The sequence below is a fragment of the Vicia villosa genome, unplaced genomic scaffold, assembly GCF_029867415.1.
Source record: "Vicia villosa cultivar HV-30 ecotype Madison, WI unplaced genomic scaffold, Vvil1.0 ctg.000843F_1_1, whole genome shotgun sequence".
Classification (NCBI taxonomy): Eukaryota; Viridiplantae; Streptophyta; class Magnoliopsida; order Fabales; family Fabaceae; genus Vicia; species Vicia villosa.
In genome coordinates this window covers 349,324-371,756 of record NW_026705373.1, presented here as the reverse complement: position 1 = coordinate 371,756, position 22,433 = coordinate 349,324, and the positions used below count along the sequence as shown (strand labels likewise).

At 36.2% G+C, this 22,433-nt stretch overlaps 1 protein-coding gene, 1 long non-coding RNA gene, 1 other non-coding gene and 1 pseudogene across 3 annotated transcripts; 2 read left to right on the top strand and 2 right to left on the bottom strand.

The window, feature by feature from the left end:
- Positions 1 to 758: 758 nt before the first annotated feature.
- On the top strand, positions 759 to 865 carry LOC131631572 (small nucleolar RNA R71). Its single transcript, XR_009292735.1, has one exon. It is a non-coding gene; the product is annotated as a small nucleolar RNA R71 (small nucleolar RNA).
- A 2,678-nt stretch (positions 866 to 3,543) lies between these two features.
- LOC131631559 (uncharacterized) lies at positions 3,544 to 6,288 on the bottom strand. Its single transcript, XR_009292732.1, has 3 exons — positions 5,704 to 6,288; positions 4,057 to 4,722; positions 3,544 to 3,960 (listed from the first exon to the last, which is right to left on the bottom strand). It is a non-coding gene; the product is annotated as an uncharacterized LOC131631559 (long non-coding RNA).
- A 1,036-nt stretch (positions 6,289 to 7,324) lies between these two features.
- Positions 7,325 to 9,767, bottom strand: LOC131631557 (protein CHROMOSOME TRANSMISSION FIDELITY 7-like; annotated as a pseudogene).
- Positions 9,768 to 10,010: 243 nt separating this feature from the next.
- Positions 10,011 to 11,023, top strand: LOC131631538 (uncharacterized). Its single transcript, XM_058902334.1, has 2 exons — positions 10,011 to 10,860; positions 10,959 to 11,023. The coding sequence occupies exons 1-2, from the start codon at positions 10,011 to 10,013 to the stop codon at positions 11,021 to 11,023; spliced, it is 915 nt and encodes a 304-aa protein (XP_058758317.1).
- Positions 11,024 to 22,433: the final 11,410 nt, after the last annotated feature.

The following is a 22,433-nucleotide window of genomic DNA, read 5'->3' as shown; positions in this document are numbered from 1 at the left end:
CAGCAGGGGCAGCACTAGGTGCTTGTTGTTGAGCTACTTGTGAGATTTGAGTTTCTAACATTTTGTTATGCGTAGCTAAAGCATCTACTTTGTTCGATAGTTGTTTTAGTTGCTCGCTATTGTGGATGTTTTGATTTAGGAAGTCCTTATTGGTTTGTTGTTGGGAAGCTATGAAGTTCTCCATCATGATTTCTAGATTTGACTTCCTAGGGGTGTTTTGAGCAGCTACAGGCGCTTTTTGGTAGCCAGGTGGTACAGCAGGTGCTTGTCCAGGCGCGTACAACGCATTGTTGTTCTTATAAGAAAAGTTCGGGTGGTTTTTCCATCCAGGGTTGTACGTGTTAGAATAAGGGTTTCCTTGAGCATAGTTTACTTGATCAGATGGGACTCCAATCAAGAGTTGGCATTCAGCAACTACATGTCCAGTCAATCCACAAATCTCGCAGTTAGGTGTTACAGCGGCAGCGGTGGCTGAAGGAGTGATGGTTAAGTTCTCGATCTTTTGAGTTAAAGCGTCTACTTTAGCGTTAACGCGGTCTATACCACTTATTTCATACATTCCTCCTTTGGTTTGGGCTTTCTCTAGAGCGGCTCGTTCTCCACCCTATTGGTAATGGTTTTGTGCCATGTTCTCTATGAGTTTGTATGCTTCATCATGGGGTTTGTCCATTAATGCTCCGCCAGCAGCGGCATCTATAGTCATTTTAGTGTTATATAAGAGACCACCATAGAAAGTATGGATGATCAGCCATGGTTCGAGTCCATGATGAGGGCATATTCTAAGCATGTCCTTGTAACGTTCCCAAGCTTCGAAGAGCGATTCGTTATCTTTCTGGGTAAATCCGTTGATTTGACCTCTAAGCATAGCAGTTTTGCTAGGCGGAAAGTATCTCGCTAAGAATACTCTCTTCAATTCGTCCCACGTAGTTATGGAATTGGAAGGCAGGGATTGAAGCCACGCTCTCGCTCTATCTCTCAAGGAGAAAGGGAAAAGGCGTAATCGAATAGCTTCGGAACTAACGTTGTTGGCTTTGATAGTGTCGGCGTATTGCACGAACACAGATAAATGGAGATTGGGGTCGTCTACAGGGCTTCCAGAGAATTGATTCTGTTGAACAGCTTGGACCAACGAAGGTTTGAGTTCGAAATTGTTTGCCTCAATCGCAGGTGGTGCGATACTCGAATGCGGTTCAGCGCGCGAAGGAGCGGCATAGTCTCTAAGAGGACGAATAGCAGCCATCTCTAACTTCGGGGTGATTTGATTAATTTGATCAGTAAAAATCAATTCCTGATTAATCGGAATTTCTGCTACTTCGGGAAGATTGTGAGCTCGTCGTTTGACGTTAATGAAACGTTCGATCTCGTTAATTCGTTGTATTAAATCTCCTCCTTGTGAACGAGTATTTGGCATACAATCGTTCAGAAAGAAAGGGAAGAATTTTCCTAGTCTCTACGGTGTAACAGTGAGTTACGATATCGACTTAAATAGTCCCCGGCAACGGCGCCAAAAACTTGATTGCGACTTTATGTGTCTATAAATCTGATAACTGCAAGTGCACAGTCGTGTCGTGTAGTTTTAAAAGATATTGAATCCACAGGGACTATGAATCGATCTACCGTTATCTAAGGTTACTATGTAAAGCTAGGAGTACTAAAATTTTGATTGTTCCTAAGGGAAAATGATTGTGAGAAAATAAAGAATAATAATAAAAGACAGGTATCAGTATGTATTTCGTTTAACTAAAGGTAATCCGAAGGTCCATTGGCTTTTGCATAATTAAATTAAAAATCTTTACTAATTCCATTGATTAAAAATCCTCGTCTCAAACTTTCGCTCTGTTGATTCAGACTACTATCCTAATCCTAATGTACGCTTTCGCCATCCCATTAGATTTTAGATGAGCTTTTTGGAAACAATGTAATTAATAAAATGCCTATTTTACGAGGTTGTTATCTATTTAAATCTCTTAATCTCAAACTTTCGCTCTGTTGACTCGGAGCAAGCTAATAACCCTAACGTACGCTTTCGCCATCCCGCTCGAGTGTAAAAACAATTTTTGAAAATAGATAAGTTCCAATTAGTTTTAATACGCTTTCGCCATCCTTAAAACTAATGTCCTATGTCTACTATCTGGTTAAAGATCTCAAACTTTCGCTCTATTGATTTTAACCTTTGACCGTCCTAACCCCTCAAACTTTCGCTCTATTGGTTTTAAGACTTACTAATTAAATTAGACATATAAACCAAAAATAAGTGATAATTAATAAAACATAATTAAGCCAATTTATTTTGGATCCCTACGGTTAACTTACTTTACATACCGACACCTTTAGTAATTTAGCCAGACATATTAATACGATTAAACATGCGTAAATCGGTTCGGTTCATAATAATAAGCATATTAAATGGCATATAATATATCATGCAAACAAATATAAATAAGGCGGTAAATAAAAACCTGAATAAAATAAATGGTAACTGGATCTTCAAGTACTGAACTTCCACCACAAGTTGGCTGGATCGTTCTTCGGAATTTAAATGGCAGAAAATAAAAACAAGGAAATAAAACGATAAATCTAACGTAAGGCTAGATCTATAAAAAGTTCACAACAATTTCCAGTGTAGAAATCGTTGTGAGAAAATAAACGGTTGAATGAAAGCAGAATAAAGAAAAGCAGTTCGCGGTACAATTTCGGCAGCACTTCGTTGGCAGGAAATCGGACCCTTTGGAAGTGAGATAGCAGGTCCTATTTATAGGAGAGGTTCTGCAGTTGGAATCCGTGAATTGAGGGAGCTTTTCTGACTGGGACTTGGAGACGTGCGTCTCCGCTTCTTCAGGAAGTGCTCTTGACTGACTTGAGACGTGCGTCTCAAGTGGAGGAAAAACAGGGGCAGTTGGAGACGGGCGTCTCCTCTTGGTGACGTGGCAGAAGAGAACGTGGAGACGTGCGTCTCCGCTTGCTTGCATGGTTTGGGCTACGCATTTTTGTTCCTTTGTGGGCTGGTTCGTCTCTTTTGGGCCTTTGGGTCCTTAATTGCACCCTTCTTTCACTTCAGCACTCCCTTTTCATCTTTTAGGCATAAATATTGGTCATTTAAGCTCAATTTTCTTTCCTTTTCGCAAATAGTCGTAATTGAAGTGTAAAACCTGAAACGAAGCAAATACACGCGTAATATCATAATAAATTAACATAATAAACGGAAAATGCTATAAATATCTATGGATTTTAAGCTAAATATACGATATAAAATCGTGTTATCAGAGATCGAGATCGAGAGAGAGAGAGAGAGAGATGAAACCTTGTGAACAGCTTCTAATTGAACAACAACACATTCTCTAACAGCAATGAGGTCTATGGTCTGCAACATAAATATATATAATTTATAATTAATTGAATCAAATATAGATAGAAGATACTGTGTGAAATCTAAGTAGGAATTTCATTCATACCTTTATACCAGACAAGAATTGAGCTTCCCAAGTTCTAGGGTGCTGTAAAATAAACATTCTGTATCATGTAACTTTTAATAAAAAATCATTAACTATGATTATAATAATATTAATAGTATGCATCATTTCATTTTTTACTTTGTTAACATAAAACATACAAGAATGCAAGATACAATATTAGTTTTATTTTTACTCTCCGAGTCTTCTGAATTATGCCATGCTGACAAGAAATTAATTTATTGATCATTATATCCATTTATGCCTATAATTAAGCCTATTTTCTTCCAACTTTTTCAAGAATAAGCAATTTGGGAATGTTACTAAGATTCATACCCTTCTCCATAGTTATAGACGTCATGTGACATCTTGAAGAAAACCTCAGGTTGAAGACCTTTGTAAGGCTGAATCAATTCACAGTTCCCGTAAATCAATGACGATGAGTTAGGACAATCACCACCAGAGTTGATTTCAGGTGCTGCTGCTGATGCTGGAAAGTCGCAGAATCCATCTTCTCAAACCAATATCATGTGCATGCATAATAAACATCAATACAAACTTTTCATTTCCAAACACATGATGACAACAATATAAAAAATATCATTACCGATTCCTTCTGTTTGTAACCTTCATGTCTCGTCGCTAACTTAAGCATTAGAAATCCATGCTTCCTTCAATATAGAAATCTTTCAAATATTATTTACCGTAATGCAAGTACAGTGTGTTGTGTAGCTTAATCATAAAAGATATATCTAGTCGGTAAATCCATAGAATGTAAGCCAAGTTTGGGGAATGAACATTATCGGACATCAGACAACGATGGTTAAAGAAATTATTATCACTATTTGAATGGAGAAAGTTTAAGTATAAACCCAATTTGTTGATTGAGTCAATGAAATGGAACAGGATAAAATCACCCGTTAACTTTTGCTCAGCCACAATTCTTTTGATCAGCCACAACTTTGAAATGCCAAAACAAACTCTCAACTTGGTCGTCTTTAAGTTCGTATCCAAGTTGAAACAACAGAGAGTAACTCATAAAACTAAAGAAATCATTCAAGGACCATTAGCCACAATAAAAATGTATGTATACCTCTTCAAGTCGCTTTCTCAGAGCATGGCGTCCGCTGCATCATTAGGAGCACAAGTTTTTGTTTGGAGTACAAATTTTAAGTATGGTTGACCGTTAACATTGAATAGAATATCGACATATATGTTGTCGACACAACGATGTGTTTATCAGTTCCCTGTTACAGAAAGAAAATTATATACCCTATAATTAGGGGTGGCAATAAAATCCATTAAAGGAAAATCCATCCAATCCATCCAATAATTTATCCATCCAATCCATCCATCAACTAAATAATTAGTTAACGGATTGGATTCAATCCATCCATTTAATTATATGAATGGATTCGATCCATCCATCTCATTTAATAAATCCAATGGATTTTTTTTAACTTTATTTTAAAATTTCAAAAAAAAATCTTTTTCTTGAAAAAGTTATTTTATATATATATATATATATATATATATATATATATATATATATAGAGAGAGAGAGAGAGAGAGAAAAGAGTGTAGTAAAAGAACGTCACTTTGAAAATCGAGGAAGTGGTGGAATTTCAATTTGAAAAACACTGTGCGGTTGTTCAATTCATTTGAATTGGAAATCATATTTCAAAATAGAATTGAAAAATTCTACAATTCAATACAGTAGTTAAGTATTGAAGGAGAAATAAGATATCATTCCAATTATTAAATGAAATTGTAATTAGATGATGGTGATTGTCATTTCACAATTCGAGGGACGAAAGTACTTAAAAATTAGAAATAACATTTAAAAAAAAAGAGAGAAATGAAATAGAATAACACTACCAAATAATTATCAAAAACTTATCTATTAAATATTATAAACTATGAATAAATATAATACATGAATCTATTATATCTATATATTGTAAAAATATTATTCTAGAGAAATTAAAAAAAAAAGTTTTTGTAAAGTTTTAAAATCTAAATTATTAAAAAAATTAATTAAAATATTTAAATAAATGTTTTGGATGGATGGACATCCATCCACTAAAAAATATTAATGGATGGATTGGATTGGATTTTAATCTTAATGGATGGATTGGATTGGACTTTTTAGATGAAGATTTAGTGGATTGTTAATGGACTAATGGATTGATTAGATCCATCCATTAGCAATCCAATCCATATCCATCCGATCCATCCATTTTGCCACCCCTACCTATAATAAACCAAGCTATTAACACCAAAATCATTGTTCCAAGTTCCAACCAGAAAGCTAAAACATTGGAATACTATTCCACTGGTATTTTAAGCGGTTCGATATAAATGCACATCATACGCAGTCAAACAACAACAACAAAATGCACATGAAAGGCTGCCCTGAATGCTGCAGCATTGATTCAAATCAGGCTCGAAACATCGATAGAAACATTCAGCCTCAGGCTACAGATTACTTGATGCGATAGAAATCAGATGCAAAGCTACGCTATCTAATGAGCGAAGGAGCTGCGACCAACTGATAATCCCCTCAATCAATCATTCAAACAGATCCTCAATCAAATCGAACCTCCCTTGGATCCGATAAATGACACCTAACTTAGAACTAATCTGTTGATTTGAACTCGGCATATTGGTGCTTTGACCCAGACTTTGGTTTCTCACAATTAACAGCCGCACGCGCCAGGACATGCCCCCTGATTCAAACACCATCGATCTTAATAAAGAAAGTAATTATTACCAGATTCTTAGTGGCTGTAATTAGTGGCCACTACAATTGTTATTGTTATAATCAAAGAAAGCCATTTACTGATTTTTAAACAATTATTACCAGATTAAATATCTCCACTGAGAGTTCCCACTGACATCCATTAATCTAGATTGTCTATTCTTCATATCTAGTTCCAGCTGCTACAAATAAGTATTTTTCTACATAACCAATGAAATCATTAGAAACAAATAAAACAATTATTAAACCACCATAACAGCAAAGTAATTGGAAAAAGTGAATACCTGAGCATTAGTTTCGGAAGTTGATTTAGCAGCAGAAGTATTTGAACATGCTTTCACACCCAATTTTCAAGAAAGGATAGTAGAATGAAACAATCTCAAAACAGACAGTGTCGATAAAACTAAAAGATCTAGAATGCATAGTCATACTTCATTGGTTAGTCCCTTTTCCAGATAAAGTGGTATAGGGAAATAAGGGTCATCCTCCCCAGTATAGCAATGTGTTCAAATTAATATCATCCGAAAGAGATCGAAAATTTGTCACTGCAATTTCACCTTTTCAAGAGATTGACCCCCTTTGATCAGAAGATCGGACGGCAACTGTCGTATAAGCACAAAAAGTTGCAACTGGTGCTGTCGTCTCAGGCAAAAAAGCATTGACAGAAAAATTGTAACTTTAAAACCAGTGAGAAATGGTTTAATTAACAATTTTTATTCTAGTACAACGGGTTTGATTCACATTTGAGAAAAATGGTTTTATATGATAGATTTAAATTATACAAAGGGAAATCTATATTGTTGCAAAAGTATGTGATTATTTCGACAAAGTCTTACCTAATGTGTTTATAGTGAAGACAGTGTTTAGTAGTTAAATAACACCAAGATAATCAACATTTTGTTCTCAGCATACTTAGTAAAGATGGTCTGAAAAATGGTTTAATTAACAATTCTTATTCTAGTACAACGGGTTTGACTCACATTTGAGGATCAATTTTATGAAATAAGCGCAAACATGATCAATTGTTTCCACCTTAAATAGCACCCTTCATCCATATCTAAATAATTCGACAAATGAATTGAAACGGAACTCAGCATGACATACTACAGGAGAATAATCAAATACTAACAAACATTCTCATTGATGGTGGCTCATTACAACAACCATTAATGGCTAATGTCATATATAACTGAAGATACAAATATAAATACATTTTTAAGTGCATATGAAATCTCTTACTCAACCTCCATTACACGCAATAAGGTTTTGCCTAAACATTTACCGACAGAAAGTGAAGAACATGTCATCTACACTTCTTCATTTGATTTCAACATGTGTTTACTCACTGTTTAAACTGCTTTATACACCAAGAATGATCCAGTACCAGAGTAACTACAGGCTAATGCCTTCCCAACCGAGGTTGGTAGAGAAAATGCTAGCTGAGGACGTTCTAGCTCATCTGTGCAGAATCTTTTCCTGTTATAAATTTAGTGCAGAAAAAAATTGAATCAACTAGCCGGAAATTGAACAAAGAATAATAAACCAATTAACACTAATTCAAAATAGTTAGTACTAAGTCTAAATGCCTAAAAGATGTGATATTACTCCATTGCTTGTGTAGTATTTGAATCCAATTGTTGTTATTGTCACACAAATCTATGTACTATTCAGACATTGCAGGGTACTATTTCCATGAGAAACAACTAAACCAAGTTTTGTTTACCTCACGGCATCCAGCAATTGGCTAGCAATGTGTTTTTTTCTGTTGGAGGGAGTGACCCAAATGGCTCCAATACCACAAACAGCAGCAACAGGTTTGCTTTCACATACAATTTCCCTACCATCCATAGAATCACTCACATTCACTTTCGCAGCTCTTTTTCCAAATTCCCTTTGAAAAACAATATTCCCAAATTGGAGAGTGGTTGGAGACAGCTTCTTCTCCCTTTTCTTTGCGCTAGCTGATTGTCCGTCATCTGAGCAAGACAAAACTGGAAATGCTTCTTTGATTGGTTCTGCAATCACGCACCCAACAACCTTCTGGAGAGAAATGAACAAATAAACCTGTATATGTACAAACATGCCAATCAATAATATATAAAACAACTGTCAATGATGAAAAATCTCATCATGGAGAGAGAAGAAACTGATGCATTCAAGAAGGAAGAGAGAAAAGAAAAAAAGAAGTGTATTGGAAGAAAATGTATTACTGTTTCATTAAATGTTAGAAATAGATACAGAGACTATTTATACATAACAAAAAGTATGTATATGCAACTAACTACTACTAACGTAGGTATATACAATAATATACTAACTACATGCAAGGCTATAGCTAATAACAACCTAACATGATGTTTTTCACATGTTAAAAACAGCATAGTCATTATAAGAAAAACTTTCAGAGTTGGAATAGTAACAAATATTCATTGCTTATAAATTATAATATGCAGAACCTCTCTCAAGTCTCATTTGATATCCATGAATATCTACACCTTTGAAAGCATCTTTCCATAAATGAATAATCATAAACTTAAATATATGTTTGTTCTTGCATTGATCAAAATTGTTTATGACTAAAAGTGTTAGGGATATTCTATAACACCGAGCTGAACAATACATTTAAGAACAAAAAACAATTTGAAGGAAAAAGCTCCAATATGTTAAACTAAGCATACAATTTAGAATCAATTCTACTCGAGCACTTCCAATATGTTAAAATCAAGTATACACCTACCTAGATAATCAATTTTAGCTAATGTGATTGAAGCTACCAAGCACACTTATATAATTCAAAAGCTAATCTAAACAGTACCAAAATCTAAATCTAAACTGTAAGTTTTTTGAGATGAAGTAGAATACTAGCCACCTTACAGTGTTGATTCGCTATCCATCCACTTCCCATCTCAATTTCCATCATCTTCACAACTTCTTGAACCTGCCATAACAACAATTTCACAAGAACCCATTCAACACTTCAAAACCCAACAATTCATCAGAAATGGGGATAACCTTGTTCCTGTGAGAAGACGGATCATTATCCAACACCAATAATAAGTCGACCACTTTTATCAGAAGAAATAACCCTTTCATTATTCCAACCCTAAAGAAAAAATAAATAATCAATTGACAGAGGAATCAAATTATAGAGATGAGAAAAGGGGAATTTGAATTTAGTTATTACTCTGAATTGGATTCCTTGCGTATAACGTTTGTGAAATTGGGCGTGTAGTTTCTCGTCTTGGACGTCTCCGGGAGTGAACTCAATACCACAAGTGGAACACGCGCGTAACAGGAAATCGGATTGACCTAATTCCAAATGGAACTGAGCGTAGCTTCTCTTCTTGTTCTTGACTACTACTGGTTTATCGATTACAGTGGGAGGTGAAGGAGTTGGATTAGGGTTCCGACGAGTTCGGGTGTAAGTGTTGATGATAGTGTGTTGATTGGTCTCCCTGTTAAGATAGAGGAACCACATGATAGTTACGATACGACTCCATGCATACAATCCACCTAACTGCTTTTCAGTTTTTCTGTTAGTTAGGTGGTTACATTCAGTTATGGCATAGTGTTGTATATATAGAATGTAAACTCAGTTTGTAGAGTTCATGATGATGAGTAATAAACAATCTATTCTATCTTCTATCTCTCTTCTTCTTCTTTGTACTCCTCTCTATAGAGAAAGCTTGAAGCTTAACATGGTATCATCGACATTTTCTTGATTCCGCTGCTTCTGTTTACTCATCTCATCATTGTGCACTTCTTCTTTTTCTTTATTCCTTTTTCTCCATTACTGCGACATGTCTGAAGCAAGCTCTGCAGATTCTACTCCTAGCATCCATGGCGTTCATATTCATGGAACTGCTTCATCCAAAGCTACGAACAAAGGTTATCAAACTGATACCCTTAACCCCTATTTCATGCATCCGAACGAAAATCCTGCCTTAATCCTAGTCACTCCATTGTTATCACCCAACAATTATCATTCTTGGTCAAGATCCATGACCATGGCTTTGCGTTCCAAGAACAAGCTTCATTTTATCAATGGTGTTTTGCCCCCGCCAATGGATGAAGATGTCAACTCTCTTGCATGGGATAGATGCAACACAATGATCATGTCTTGGCTTCATAATTCAGTTGAATCTGAAATTGCACAGAGTATCTTATGGATGGAAACTGCAGAAGAAATATGGAATGAACTCAAAGCACGATTTTATCAAGGCGATGTATTTCGCATTTCTGACATTCAAGAAGAGATCTACAATTTGAAGCAAGGTGATGCTTCCATCTCCTCTTATTTTACTAAGCTCAAGAAACTATGGCAAGAATTGGACAATTTTCGTCCAATTCCGGAGTGTTTGTGTGATTCCACTTGCCTAGCCATTACCAAAATTCGAGCTTACCATGATGGTGACCAAGTAATTCGGTTTCTTAAGGGTTTAAATGAACAATACTCAGCTGTTAGATCTCAGATTATGCTCATGGAGCCTCTTCCAAACTTATGCAGAGTTTACTCGTTACTTGTTCAGCAAGAAAGACAGGCTGCCATCTCCATTGATGAGTCCAAACTCCTTGCTTGCCCTAATGCCAATTCCACTGCTAACAACACACACCAACATGCATCTACCAGCACCAGTTCTAGAGGCAGAGGTAGAGGTGGTAGATCTTATGGTGGTAGAGGAAGAGGATCCAGAATTTGCACTCACTGTGGCATGACTAACCACACAGTTGATACATGCTTCAAAAAGCATGGTTACCCACCTCATTGGAAACAAGAGAGCTCCATCAATATGGCACAGTCTGGACCTCATGATACAAGTCAGCTTGAGCCTCATGGAGACAAAGATTCAACTCAGACTAGTTTATCCTTCACCCCTGCTCAACACAAAGCTTTGTTGGCTCTATTACAAGGAGCATCCATGCCTCAAGTCAATCACTTGACAACTGAGTCATCCATCAGTGCAGGTATCACTGGAAACATTCTTAGTCCTGACTTATTCATTCTTGATACAGGGGCCACAGATCATGTTTGCCATAATAGAGAGTTTTTCCAATGCCTCAAAAGAATAGAGCCAATTACAGTCAAACTGCCTAATGGAGCCTTAGTTACAACATCATATTCTGGCACTATTGTTTTTGATCAATTTCTTCAGCTCATTGATGTTCTTTACATGCCTGATTTTTCATTCAACTTGATATCAGTACCAAAACTTACAAAATTCTCTCATTGTCAATTGATGTTTAATGATAATGACTGCTTGATACAGGATATACTTTCCAAGAGGAGGATTGGCACAGCTAGCATGAGTGGTGGATTGTACATCTTGGAGTCCCCCACAGTCTCTTTACATAAAACACCATCCATCCCCTCTATCAATTCAATACAGCATAGAAATCAAGACAAAGACTCTCAACTTTGGCATTTAAGACTTAGTCATCCCTCCAACATTACACTGATGCATCTTAACAAGTCATTCCCTTTTATACAACCTATCCACAAATCTATCCCTTGTGATGTATGTTTCTTTGCCAAACAAAGAAGACTGCCCTTCACTCATAGCACTCACAGTTCAGAGTCCAATTTTGATTTAGTCCATATGGACATTTGGGGACCACTTTCCACACCATCAATGATGGGTTATAGATACTTTCTCACTATAGTTGATGATAGAAGTAGGTTTACTTGGCTGTTTCTTATGAAGCTTAAGTCTGAAGCTTCATCTCTTGTAAAATCCTTTGTATCAATGATCAAAACACAGTTTAATTCATCCATAAAATGCATTAGATCTGATAATGGCTGTGAATTTCTTTTGCATGATTTTTACAAACAAACAAGCATATTGCATCAGACTTCATGTGTTGGTACCCCTCAACAAAATGGCATTGTTGAGAGGAAACACCAACACATCCTTGGTATAACTCATGCCCTCTTATTTCAGTCCCAGCTAGATCACATATTTTGGGCACATGCTGTTGGTCATGCAGTTCATATCATAAATAGGCTACCTTCTGCTTACTTACATCACAAGTCACCCTACCAATTGCTGTATGACTCTTTACCTGATTTTACCACACTCAAAGTATTTGGTTCTTTGTGTTTTGCATCTACTCTATCTGCCAACAGAAAGAAACTGGATCCTAGGTCTAGGAAATGCCTCTATTTAGGATACAGATCTGGCATTAAGGGTCATACCCTATTTGATCTACAAAACAAAGAAATATTTGTATCCAGAGATGTTGCTTTCTTTGAACACATATTTCCCTATCAATCTGCATCACATTCCACATGCATTGATGACTTCAACAAATTGTTTGATCAACCTTCTTCTTCAAGTCAAAGCCTATCACCCTCAAACATCCCTGATCCAAACACCTCCCATAATGCTGACTCTACCTCTTTACCCAACTCCACAACCCTTGCTCATCCCAGCTCAGATTCTTTACTACCTAAACAAGCCAAAAGACAACCAAAACCTCCCTCCTATCTCCAGGATTATCACTGTCATCTCCTAAGTACAATCCCCACTTCTGAAGGTACTGCTGCCAATTCTCCTAAGCAATGTAAGTATCCTCTTTCTTCAGTCTTATCATATGCTGATCTATCATTGACACACAAAAATTATGTTGTTCTTTTATCTGCCATCACTGAGCCTAACTCTTATGAATCTGCCATCACTGACCCTAATTGGAAAGAGGCAATTGAAACTGAGTTGCATGCTTTATCTTCAACCAATACTTGGACTCTTGTACCCTTACCACCTCACAAGAAATCTATTGGTTGCAAGTGGATTTTCAAGCTCAAACTACATGCAAACGGCACAGTTGAGAGGTACAAAGCCCGTTTAGTGGCAAAGGGCTTCACACAAACTGAAGGCCTGGATTACATGGACACTTTTAGCCCTGTGGTAAAGATGACTACCATAAGAATGCTCATGGCTATTGCTGCTATTAACAACTGGCCCTTGTTTCAACTAGATGTCAATACAGCATTCCTCCATGGTGATCTCAATGAAGAGGTTTATATGAAGCCTCCCCCAGGTCTTTCCATCCCTTCTCCTGATTTGGTATGCAAACTTCAAAGATCTTTATATGGTTTAAAGCAAGCCAGTCGCCAATGGAACACTAAGCTTACTGATACTCTACTTGCAAGCAAATTCATTCAATCCAAAGCTGACTATTCACTCTTCACCAAAATTTCACCATTTGGTTTCACTGTGGTCTTAGTGTATGTAGATGATTTAGTTCTTGGTGGCACTGACCTTGCAGAAATCACACAACTCAAAAACTTGCTACACAAGAAATTTAGCATCAAAGATCTAGGAGTCCTCAAATATTTTTTAGGCTTTGAGGTTGCCAGAACTGTTCAAGGCATCTCTCTATGCCAGAGGAAATATACCCTAGATTTAATTAATGATGCAGGATTACTTGGTGCCAAACCTTGCAATACCCCTATGCAACCTCACTTGCAACTTCACTCAACATTGGGAGTACCTATTTCTAATCCTACTGCATACAGAAGACTCATAGGCCGACTCTTATACCTCACTCATTCTAGGCCCGATATTGCTTATGCAGTAAGCAAACTCAGCCAATTCCTGAATGCTCCTACTGACCAACATATGCTAGCAGGATTACATATTCTACGTTTCCTCAAAAATAACCCTGGTCAAGGTTTATTCTTCAGTGCCTCTAGCACTCTATGTCTCACAGGTTTTTCTGACTCTGACAGGGGAGCTTGCCCGGATTCAAGAAGATCGACTACAGGATTCTGCTTCTTCCTGGGAAAATCTCTCATTAGTTGGAAGAGTAAGAAGCAATTGGTGGTGTCTCGATCCTCCTTAGAGGCTGAGTATCGTGCCCTAGCTCAAGCCACTTGCGAAGGCATTTGGCTCGTTTCTCTCCTTGCTGACTTCAATATTTCATATCAACTTCCTTTCACCATTTATTGTGACAACAAGTCAGCTATGCATATCGCCACTAATCCAGTGTTCCATGAAAGGACAAAATATATTGAGATTGATTGCCATGTCGTGCGTGACAAGGTTCTTGCGGGAACAGTTCACCTCATGTCAATATCCTCAAAAGAACAAGTAGCTGATATTCTCACTAAATCTTTGCATCCGGGTCCCTTCATCAATCTGCAGTCCAAGCTTGGAATGATTGACATTCACTCCAGCTTGAGGGGGGCTGTTAAGATAGAGGAACCACATGATAGTTACGATACGACTCCATGCATACAATCCATCTAACTGCTTTTCAGTTTTTCTGTTAGTTAGGTGGTTACATTCAGTTATGGCATAGTGTTGTATATATAGAATGTAAACTCAGTTTGTAGAGTTCATGATGATGAGTAATAAACAATCTATTCTATCTTCTATCTCTCTTCTTCTTCTTTGTACTCCTCTCTATAGAGAAAGCTTGAAGCTTAACACTCCCAGTTCCAATTGATCAAATCATCGTCGTCGGTGGCGGTGGCGGCGGGAGGAGGAGGGGGTCGGAGGGAGATTTGAAAAATTTGTTGATCTTTGATTGCATCTACGCAACGCTGTGTTAAACAAGTTGGCTTTTTTGTTTTCACGATTCTGAAAAGTTACCCTTGCTACCTAGTTGAAGTCTTGAAGATCGATTTTACTTTTTGTTTTAAGCCGGAATTCTGTAGCGCCAAAAAACAATTCCGAAAATCAAATACTAGCCGCTTACAACTTTGCCTCCTTTTCACTATTTTTCTTTTTAGTTCTTTTTTAATTTAAGAGATTGTATAGTGCACTAAGTTTAAATTTAAGTAATTTTTAGTTCGGTTTAGTTTGCGGTTTGTATTTTAAAAATCAAATCATTAAGCATTATGTTACAACCCAAACTTTATTTAACCCACATCCAACCCAAACTCGTTATGTCTTAAACCTATAATTACGAATGACTTTCTCTTCTTCACACCTAGGTGTTGTGTTTTTAAGGTCTACTGTAATATTTAAGTGTTTCTCTGTTAAGTCGTGTGATGGGTTTCCTAGTTTTGATATAGGTCGTGCTTTTGTGTGGCTACTATAGTATTGTAATGTAATGCACTAATACTATTGTCTGGAACTTCAGTGTATACTTTGTAATACACATTGATATTTTGTTATTTTGTGTTGAAGTGGTGTCGTAACTTGTACTTGTTGTCGCCCTCGGTTTTTTACCATACCTCTCGCGGAGAGATACGCGAACTGACTCTTTTTTGTTTCTACTTTTGTGTTTGAAAATCAGAGAGTCGCCACCAACCTTTTATTTTATCCAATTAAGGAAAGGTTTATAAAAGAAACAGAAAAAAGACCTTTAAGAAATTCTGGGTAAGGGGGTAGGTTATACAAAGGGAAGGTGTTAGCACCCTTTGTATCCATGGTTATCCATGGGCTCTTTAATTTGCTTAGCTCACTTGTTTTCAATTACTTTTCTATTGCCTTGAAATGCTCGTATGTGGTTTCAAATACCTTTGTAAATTGACTTTGTAATGATCCTTGTGCGGATGTATACAAAGTGTTTTTATCTTTCAAAAGATGTTTTTTGAAAAAAGAACGTTAACTTCGTAATGATCCTTGTTTGGATATATACAAAGTATTGTCTTTTTGAAAGTTTTATTTTGAAAAACAATGATATATGAGAGATTTGTTTGTTTTGATTTGAGCAAGCAAATTAGGAGGTCGACCCTGAGTTATAAGGTCTTTATCCCATTTCCTTTAAAAATCTATCCTTTCACCGGATATAAACAAAAGTTCGATTTTGTACTCGAAACAGTAGAATTTGATTTTTTTGATTTTTGAAAAGAATGAGAAAGGGGATTGCCTTAAGAGGTGCAAGTGTGATTGTGTTTAGATTCAGATATTTTATCTTTGAAGTTAGTGATCTAACGATTCAATTTTTATCTTTGACATACACGCAGTTTATATGTGCTGGAATTTAAAATGCGGAAATGTAAAATGCGGAAAGTAAATCTACGCTATTACATCGATTGTGCAGGAAATGTAAACTACGCTATTTACATGGATTTGACAACCTATACACTTGATCTAGGAATTTAAAGTGCAAGAAAATAAAAGAAGTGTTTTTGGATTTTTTATGATTGATTTTAATTATAATTAATGCATGATTAATTTAATTAAAATGAGGAAAAGATGGGAATAGAATTTAAACCTAAAAAATTAAGTTCAAAATATGTTCAAAATGCTTTTCAATTAATTTTAAAACAAAACTAATTTTTTTGGAATTTTTGAAATTTATTAAGTTAATTAACACATAATTATACAAATAATTACACAAATAATTAAAACTTAAAGAGAAAATTATTCTAAATATGTACAAAATTAGCCTATGATATATAAACTATATTTAATATAAAGAACAATTTTTTTATGATTTTTTGATGAGTTGAAATAATTAAATAGCAAACATATAAATATACATACTAATTAATTATGCAAAATAGCCTTAATTTAAATAAAATATTAATATTTTTATGTCTAAAAATAAATAAATATTTTATCAGATTAAAACTAAAAAATAAAATATTTTTGGTGTTTTGTGATTTTAATTAAAATGCAAAGTATAGAGATTATTAATTAAAATATGCAGGGGGTGTAATAAGTGAATCTGAAAAAGAACTGGGTTTAGTTCAAAAGATGCATTTGGGCCAGAAACCAGGGGTGTAGAAATCACTTCGTATAGGCCCAGTCCACTTGTTTCTTTTTTTCTGAATTTGAATTATGTGGGGTCCACGTTTTTAAACCAGAACCAATCATGTTATAACATTTTGCCACGCGAGCCATAGACTTGTTGACCAGCCAATAGGAGCGAGGGAGGAAGCCACGCATGCAGTCAACCATGCCCTAGCCTTGCTTACCACCGGAATAGTGTTTTCCGGTTGTCTTCTCCGGCGAGGTAGTTTTCAAAACCTGCGAAATCGTTAGTTTAAACACCAAATGAAGACCCTACCCCCCCTAAATCGAGGTCGGGGAATCCAATGGCGAGGTTAGTTTGGACTGAAAGTGCTTGTGTTAAGAGATTCGAAGAGAAACATAAACTCACGGTTGACAATGGCAACCTACGTTCTGGACGTTAGAACTCTCATGCTAGGGTTCAAACCTGACCTAATGATTATTACAAACTCAACCATAACCATTAGACATGATAACAACACATAAAATGAGAGTTTAAAATCAATGAAAGTTTACCAAATCGGAGAGTGAGAGAACTCGAGTTTCAGGCCTCTATGAACTTGGTTATGGATCTGAACTTGCTCAAATAAGTTCCAGGAAGTGATTTATGGACTTAGTTTGCTTTGAAACTAGCTGCAAATTTAAATACGAATTTTGAAGTTTCTTTGATTATTTTTGAAATATGAAGTGAGTTTATGCTATATCTTGCTCTATTTCGTGTCTCTCTATTACATTGATGAAGTATGCTACCTAATTTATAAGCTACATGGTGCTTAAAAACTAAGCTAAAAGCATTGATGAGCTTTGTTGAAACTTTGATTTTTAAATATTAAAAATCTTTGAAAATTTGACCAAGTCTTGCTCCTCTTCACTTCTCTTGCCTTGTACTTCTCTATGCATTATCCTTCCATTTTCCTTTTTCAATTTATTCTTAATTATGATAAAATTAAATCAAAAATGGAACAAAAATGATGTGGGCTTTGTCTTGGTCGTGGGAGGCCCATTATATCATGGTAAACATGTTTGAACTATGAAAACTTGGCCCCATTTGGAAAAAATACATTTTTGATCAATGTTGGTTTTATGCATTTTCCCAAAATTTAGCCAACTTCAACAAGGTGTAAGTCCCTCAATATTTATCATATGAAGGAGATCTTGCACGTTTTGGTAACCTCAAAGAGTCCTCTAACCAATGTCTTTGGTCTCACGTCAAAATGATTTTCCATGCTCCTTGTGTGTCCTTTTGAAAAAAGTGTCTTTTTGTTGACTTTGAAAATGACCTGTAATGTTTTGGTTCATATTTTTCAAATGGTGAATCAAATGGTCATGGCACCAATTGCATTTGAAAGATAATTGAATTTCCTTCACAATGAGCTTTGGTTTGAATTTTTTGGAAGAAGGATGAGAGAGTTATGACCAGTCAAAGTTCAGTTGACTTTTTAGGAGAAAACCCTAATTTTGAATCTTAGGGTTTTGTTGATTTTTGATCTTTCCTTGATGAATTATGATCATACAATGATCAAATGATGAATACTTTGACAAAATATGGATGTTGACAAAAAATTTCATTTTTGACTGTTTGTTGACTTTTTTGGTCAAACGGGTCGTCTGTTGACTGTTTGAGCTGCTGACTGTGCGTCTGAGCGAATTGAAGTTTGAAACTTTGTATGATGGTACTTTGAGATATATGGAGGTCCATGAAATCCATTTGAGGTCTCAAAAACTTGTTTCTCCTGAAAAACAATAAACCCTAATTAGGGACAGTTAAGCGTACCTGATTTTTGTGCAGTGTTGAGTCTCTGCTAATCATGTGATATTCAGAAGACTTCTAGAACAAAAATCTTGGAATTTTGAAATGCAAAAGTTTGATTTGATTGATGGCACAAAACACGGAGAGTTGCACTGTCAGTGGTTTGACTGTCAACTGACTGTTCAGGTATTAATGTAGCAGTTAGAGTGAAAAATCAACAGTCAAAGTTAATTTTCTTTTTGTTGTTTTTGTTTTATGTGAAAGATGAAAGTTTATTTACATGACTTGTTAAAAATACAGACATAATAAATAACTAATATTTACTGTACGCGAGCAAAATTACCGATAACCCTGAAAAACATTTAATGCACAGAAAAATAAATATTTAACTGGCAGAAAACACACAAAATATTATCTGAATAATTAAGCAACAGTATGACAAATAGTACAACATTTAATACTGACAGTACAAACATTACATACTATAATGAACGGTACGACGAGTAAACGGTACATTTAAGAAAATAAGAGATACGACAAACTTTAAGAATGACGATTAATAACCCATGCTATGACCAACAGAAAATAGATGATCGGGAGTGTAACCATCGCAGGTCCACATTTTTCAGGACTATGTAGACAGAAGAAGGACATGATCACCGTAGCAATGGTGATGACTGTAGCAACCTGCCCTAAAAATTTAGCTTTAGAGTCGCCACCTATTCTGAAGGGCGAATAGGAAACCCTACGCAGTTTAGAGATCGGGGTAAGTTATTATAATCAGGTCGAGGGAAGGTGTTAGGCACCCTCAACCCTTTCCTATTGGCTTTGAATCTAAGGGTCAAGTTTTATGGCTAAAAGTTAAGGTTAATAGCTAAGGAATTGAATAGGGGAAAATTGAGATTTTAGGGAGGGGGACTCGCCTTGGTTATCCAAGTGCCCACGTATCTCCTTATGGAGAATCAGAGCAACGTAGTTCGGGCACAGGGTTGTTCGCCTTTGAATTGAATTGAATGTATTTTGAAGTGGTTTTGAGGCTTTTTGAATGGCCTGATTGAAGAGGATGAAAATCCGTAGTTTGTGGTTTGATGTGTTTTAAGTGTTTGTTTGGGCGTACAACCCTGATTTGATATGTTACCGTTAGATGCGGTGATCAATAGATTTGATCAGTATAGCTAACGGATTATGGGGCATTGCTGGTTACTCAGATCGATAGATAGATCGTCGCGGACAGCAAATTAAATGTGTTTTGGATTTTACGTATTTTTTATCTCTCGTCCAAAGCGACTAATAGATTTAGTCGGGTCGAGGAGAGAATTGATTTAGAATTAATAGAATTATAAATTAATTAATTAATTAAAAATTATTTCTCGTCTACTACGACTAATAGATTTAGTCGGTTTGAGGAGAAAATTAAATTGAATAAATAAAAAAACAATTAAACAATTATTAAAATTATAGAATTTTAATTACTTAGTTTTACTTTATTTTTCACATGGGGGTGCATTCTTATGAAGGTCAGTAATTAAGGGATGTGTGAACAGCAAGGGCCTGAGCCCATTAGTGTTATTCTTTTATTCGTGAGGGGTGTATATTGTCATGAGAGTAGTAAATAAGGTGGTGTTAACAATAAGGAATCAGGCCCCTTTATGTTTTTGATCCATTCGAATCCGGTGTGGTGAAGGCGCAGGACAGTGGTGTGTTCTCAGACTCTAATGCGTTGGATCTAGATCTATAGGCATCCGACGGCCTGCATGTATTGATGAAAGAAGGCGTATGGGGAGGGAGGCGGAGAGGATCATGTTCTCTCACACTAACATGTGGCCATTGAAAGGCCATTTGTCTCCCGTCGGGCGGTTCTAGGGGGATTAACCCCATTTTGCTTTGGGACTTATCCTCATTTCCCAGATTTCTTTCTCTCTCTTCGTTCTCCCTCTCTCTACTCTGTTCTCTCCTCTCTCTAAGAACACTACCCAGAAAACCACCATACTCCACCGTGCGCCGCCCCCATCCACGTCGTAAAACCCAAAAAACCGGATGAAGATCATACGATCTTCATCGTCCCCACCCCAGATCCTCCATACTTAAACCCAAATTTAAACATAAATGACATTCAGGCATGCAATCAAATAAAACCCTAAGCTAAGTTCGAAACCGGTTTGTACCTTTTGTCTTGTCTGTTGGTGCGTGTAAGCTCCTCGCTAATCTCCTTGTTTCTCTTTTCGCAGGTGAAGATGAAGATCCAAGGGTTTGTTAGCGGCGCCGAGACTCCTCAAGTTTCCAGAAAAAAATCCCCCCCTCTAATTCTTCTTTTTTTCTTTTATACTTAGGTTTAGGATTCAACTTAGGGAAAGATTAGATTCAGGTTCTTTGTAGCATTGATTCGATTGTGATTTTTAACCTGTAAATGATTTTAATCATATTATATTTGATTCAGATTTAATGTTGATTGAAGACTCAATTATGTTAAGATTTGATTTAGTTTTGTCTGTGATTGTATTGAAGATTCAATTTGATTTTTGCTTCTGGGCTTGGGCGCTGAAGATTAGGAATTAGGGTTTGCTTGGGGTGGCCGCGGCGTGAGGAAGGGTTGGAGGAGACGATGAACAGGGTTCGGGTCTAACCCGGTCCGCACCCAGTCCATGGTCCGGCCCAGATCCTCCAAATCCTTAAGTCCATATCCCAGCTTTTTTGTTTGGCCCAATAACAACCAAAAATATCCAACAAAAACCACTTGACCTATTTAATTACTACTCTCTTTCTTTTTTTTTTATAGCTAATAATAACAACATATCATATAAAATACTAATAATAATTTAGTTAATTAAATTAATACTAATATATCAATACTCTTAATACTATCCTTGGTAAAAATTAATAATAATAATATTAATAATCCTTATGGTTAGTGTAAAAAAAAAAAAAAGAGAAATGATAATACCAATGGGCTTGAACCAAATTGGATCTTAAACATTTGCTATTCACACCTCTATTTTGTTTTAATCAATTTATAAGGGAGTTCTATAGGAGAGCGAGTTTAATAATAGGTATACTAAACCCTATGGCTCCTAATTTTTAACGCCCTTAGTAAATTGATAGGTGCAAATTAAATTGGGTAAATTTTGGGGTATGACAGCTGCCCCTATTTAATTATCTTGGATTTAGTGGCGTGAGAATACTCAGGTCTCACGCTTTCTGAATCGAAGAGTTATTAAATAATGGAAGACCCCTAAATTTACCTTGTACTTGAGGGTGAGAGAAAAGAAATGTCCTGCTAAAGCCTGAGCCTTACATAGCGAGGACCTGCAGTCAGTTGTGTGATCAGCTTGCTATAGTGCTAGCAAGCTTTTCGCAGTTTATGAACCCCACTTACTATAGTTTTAGTAAGTTCTCGTAGTCTGCGCAACCCCGAAGGATTACTTGCTATAATTCTAGCAAGTTCGCCTGCATCAATAGGAGTCATCTGCCCTGGTTCGGACAAGTTTACCTGTATAGGTGATTTTTGTAATGCGTATGCATCGTGTGTATGCATATGAGCCTGTTGTTTGTATAATGTAGATGTATGAATGTTTACACATGTAAATGTTGCGTGTATGCAAATGAGTATGTATGTATGACAATTCCAACGCCTTGTCTCCTTGTTACCCATTGACTTTGTTTAACCCTGAAGAGGTTTCTTGAACAGTGTAGATCATTGACAGATGTGATGGAGATTAGGCTTCAAACAAAGCTCGGGAAGAATTGTCTTAGAGAAGACTGACTGAGGAAACTCTTTGACAGAGCAA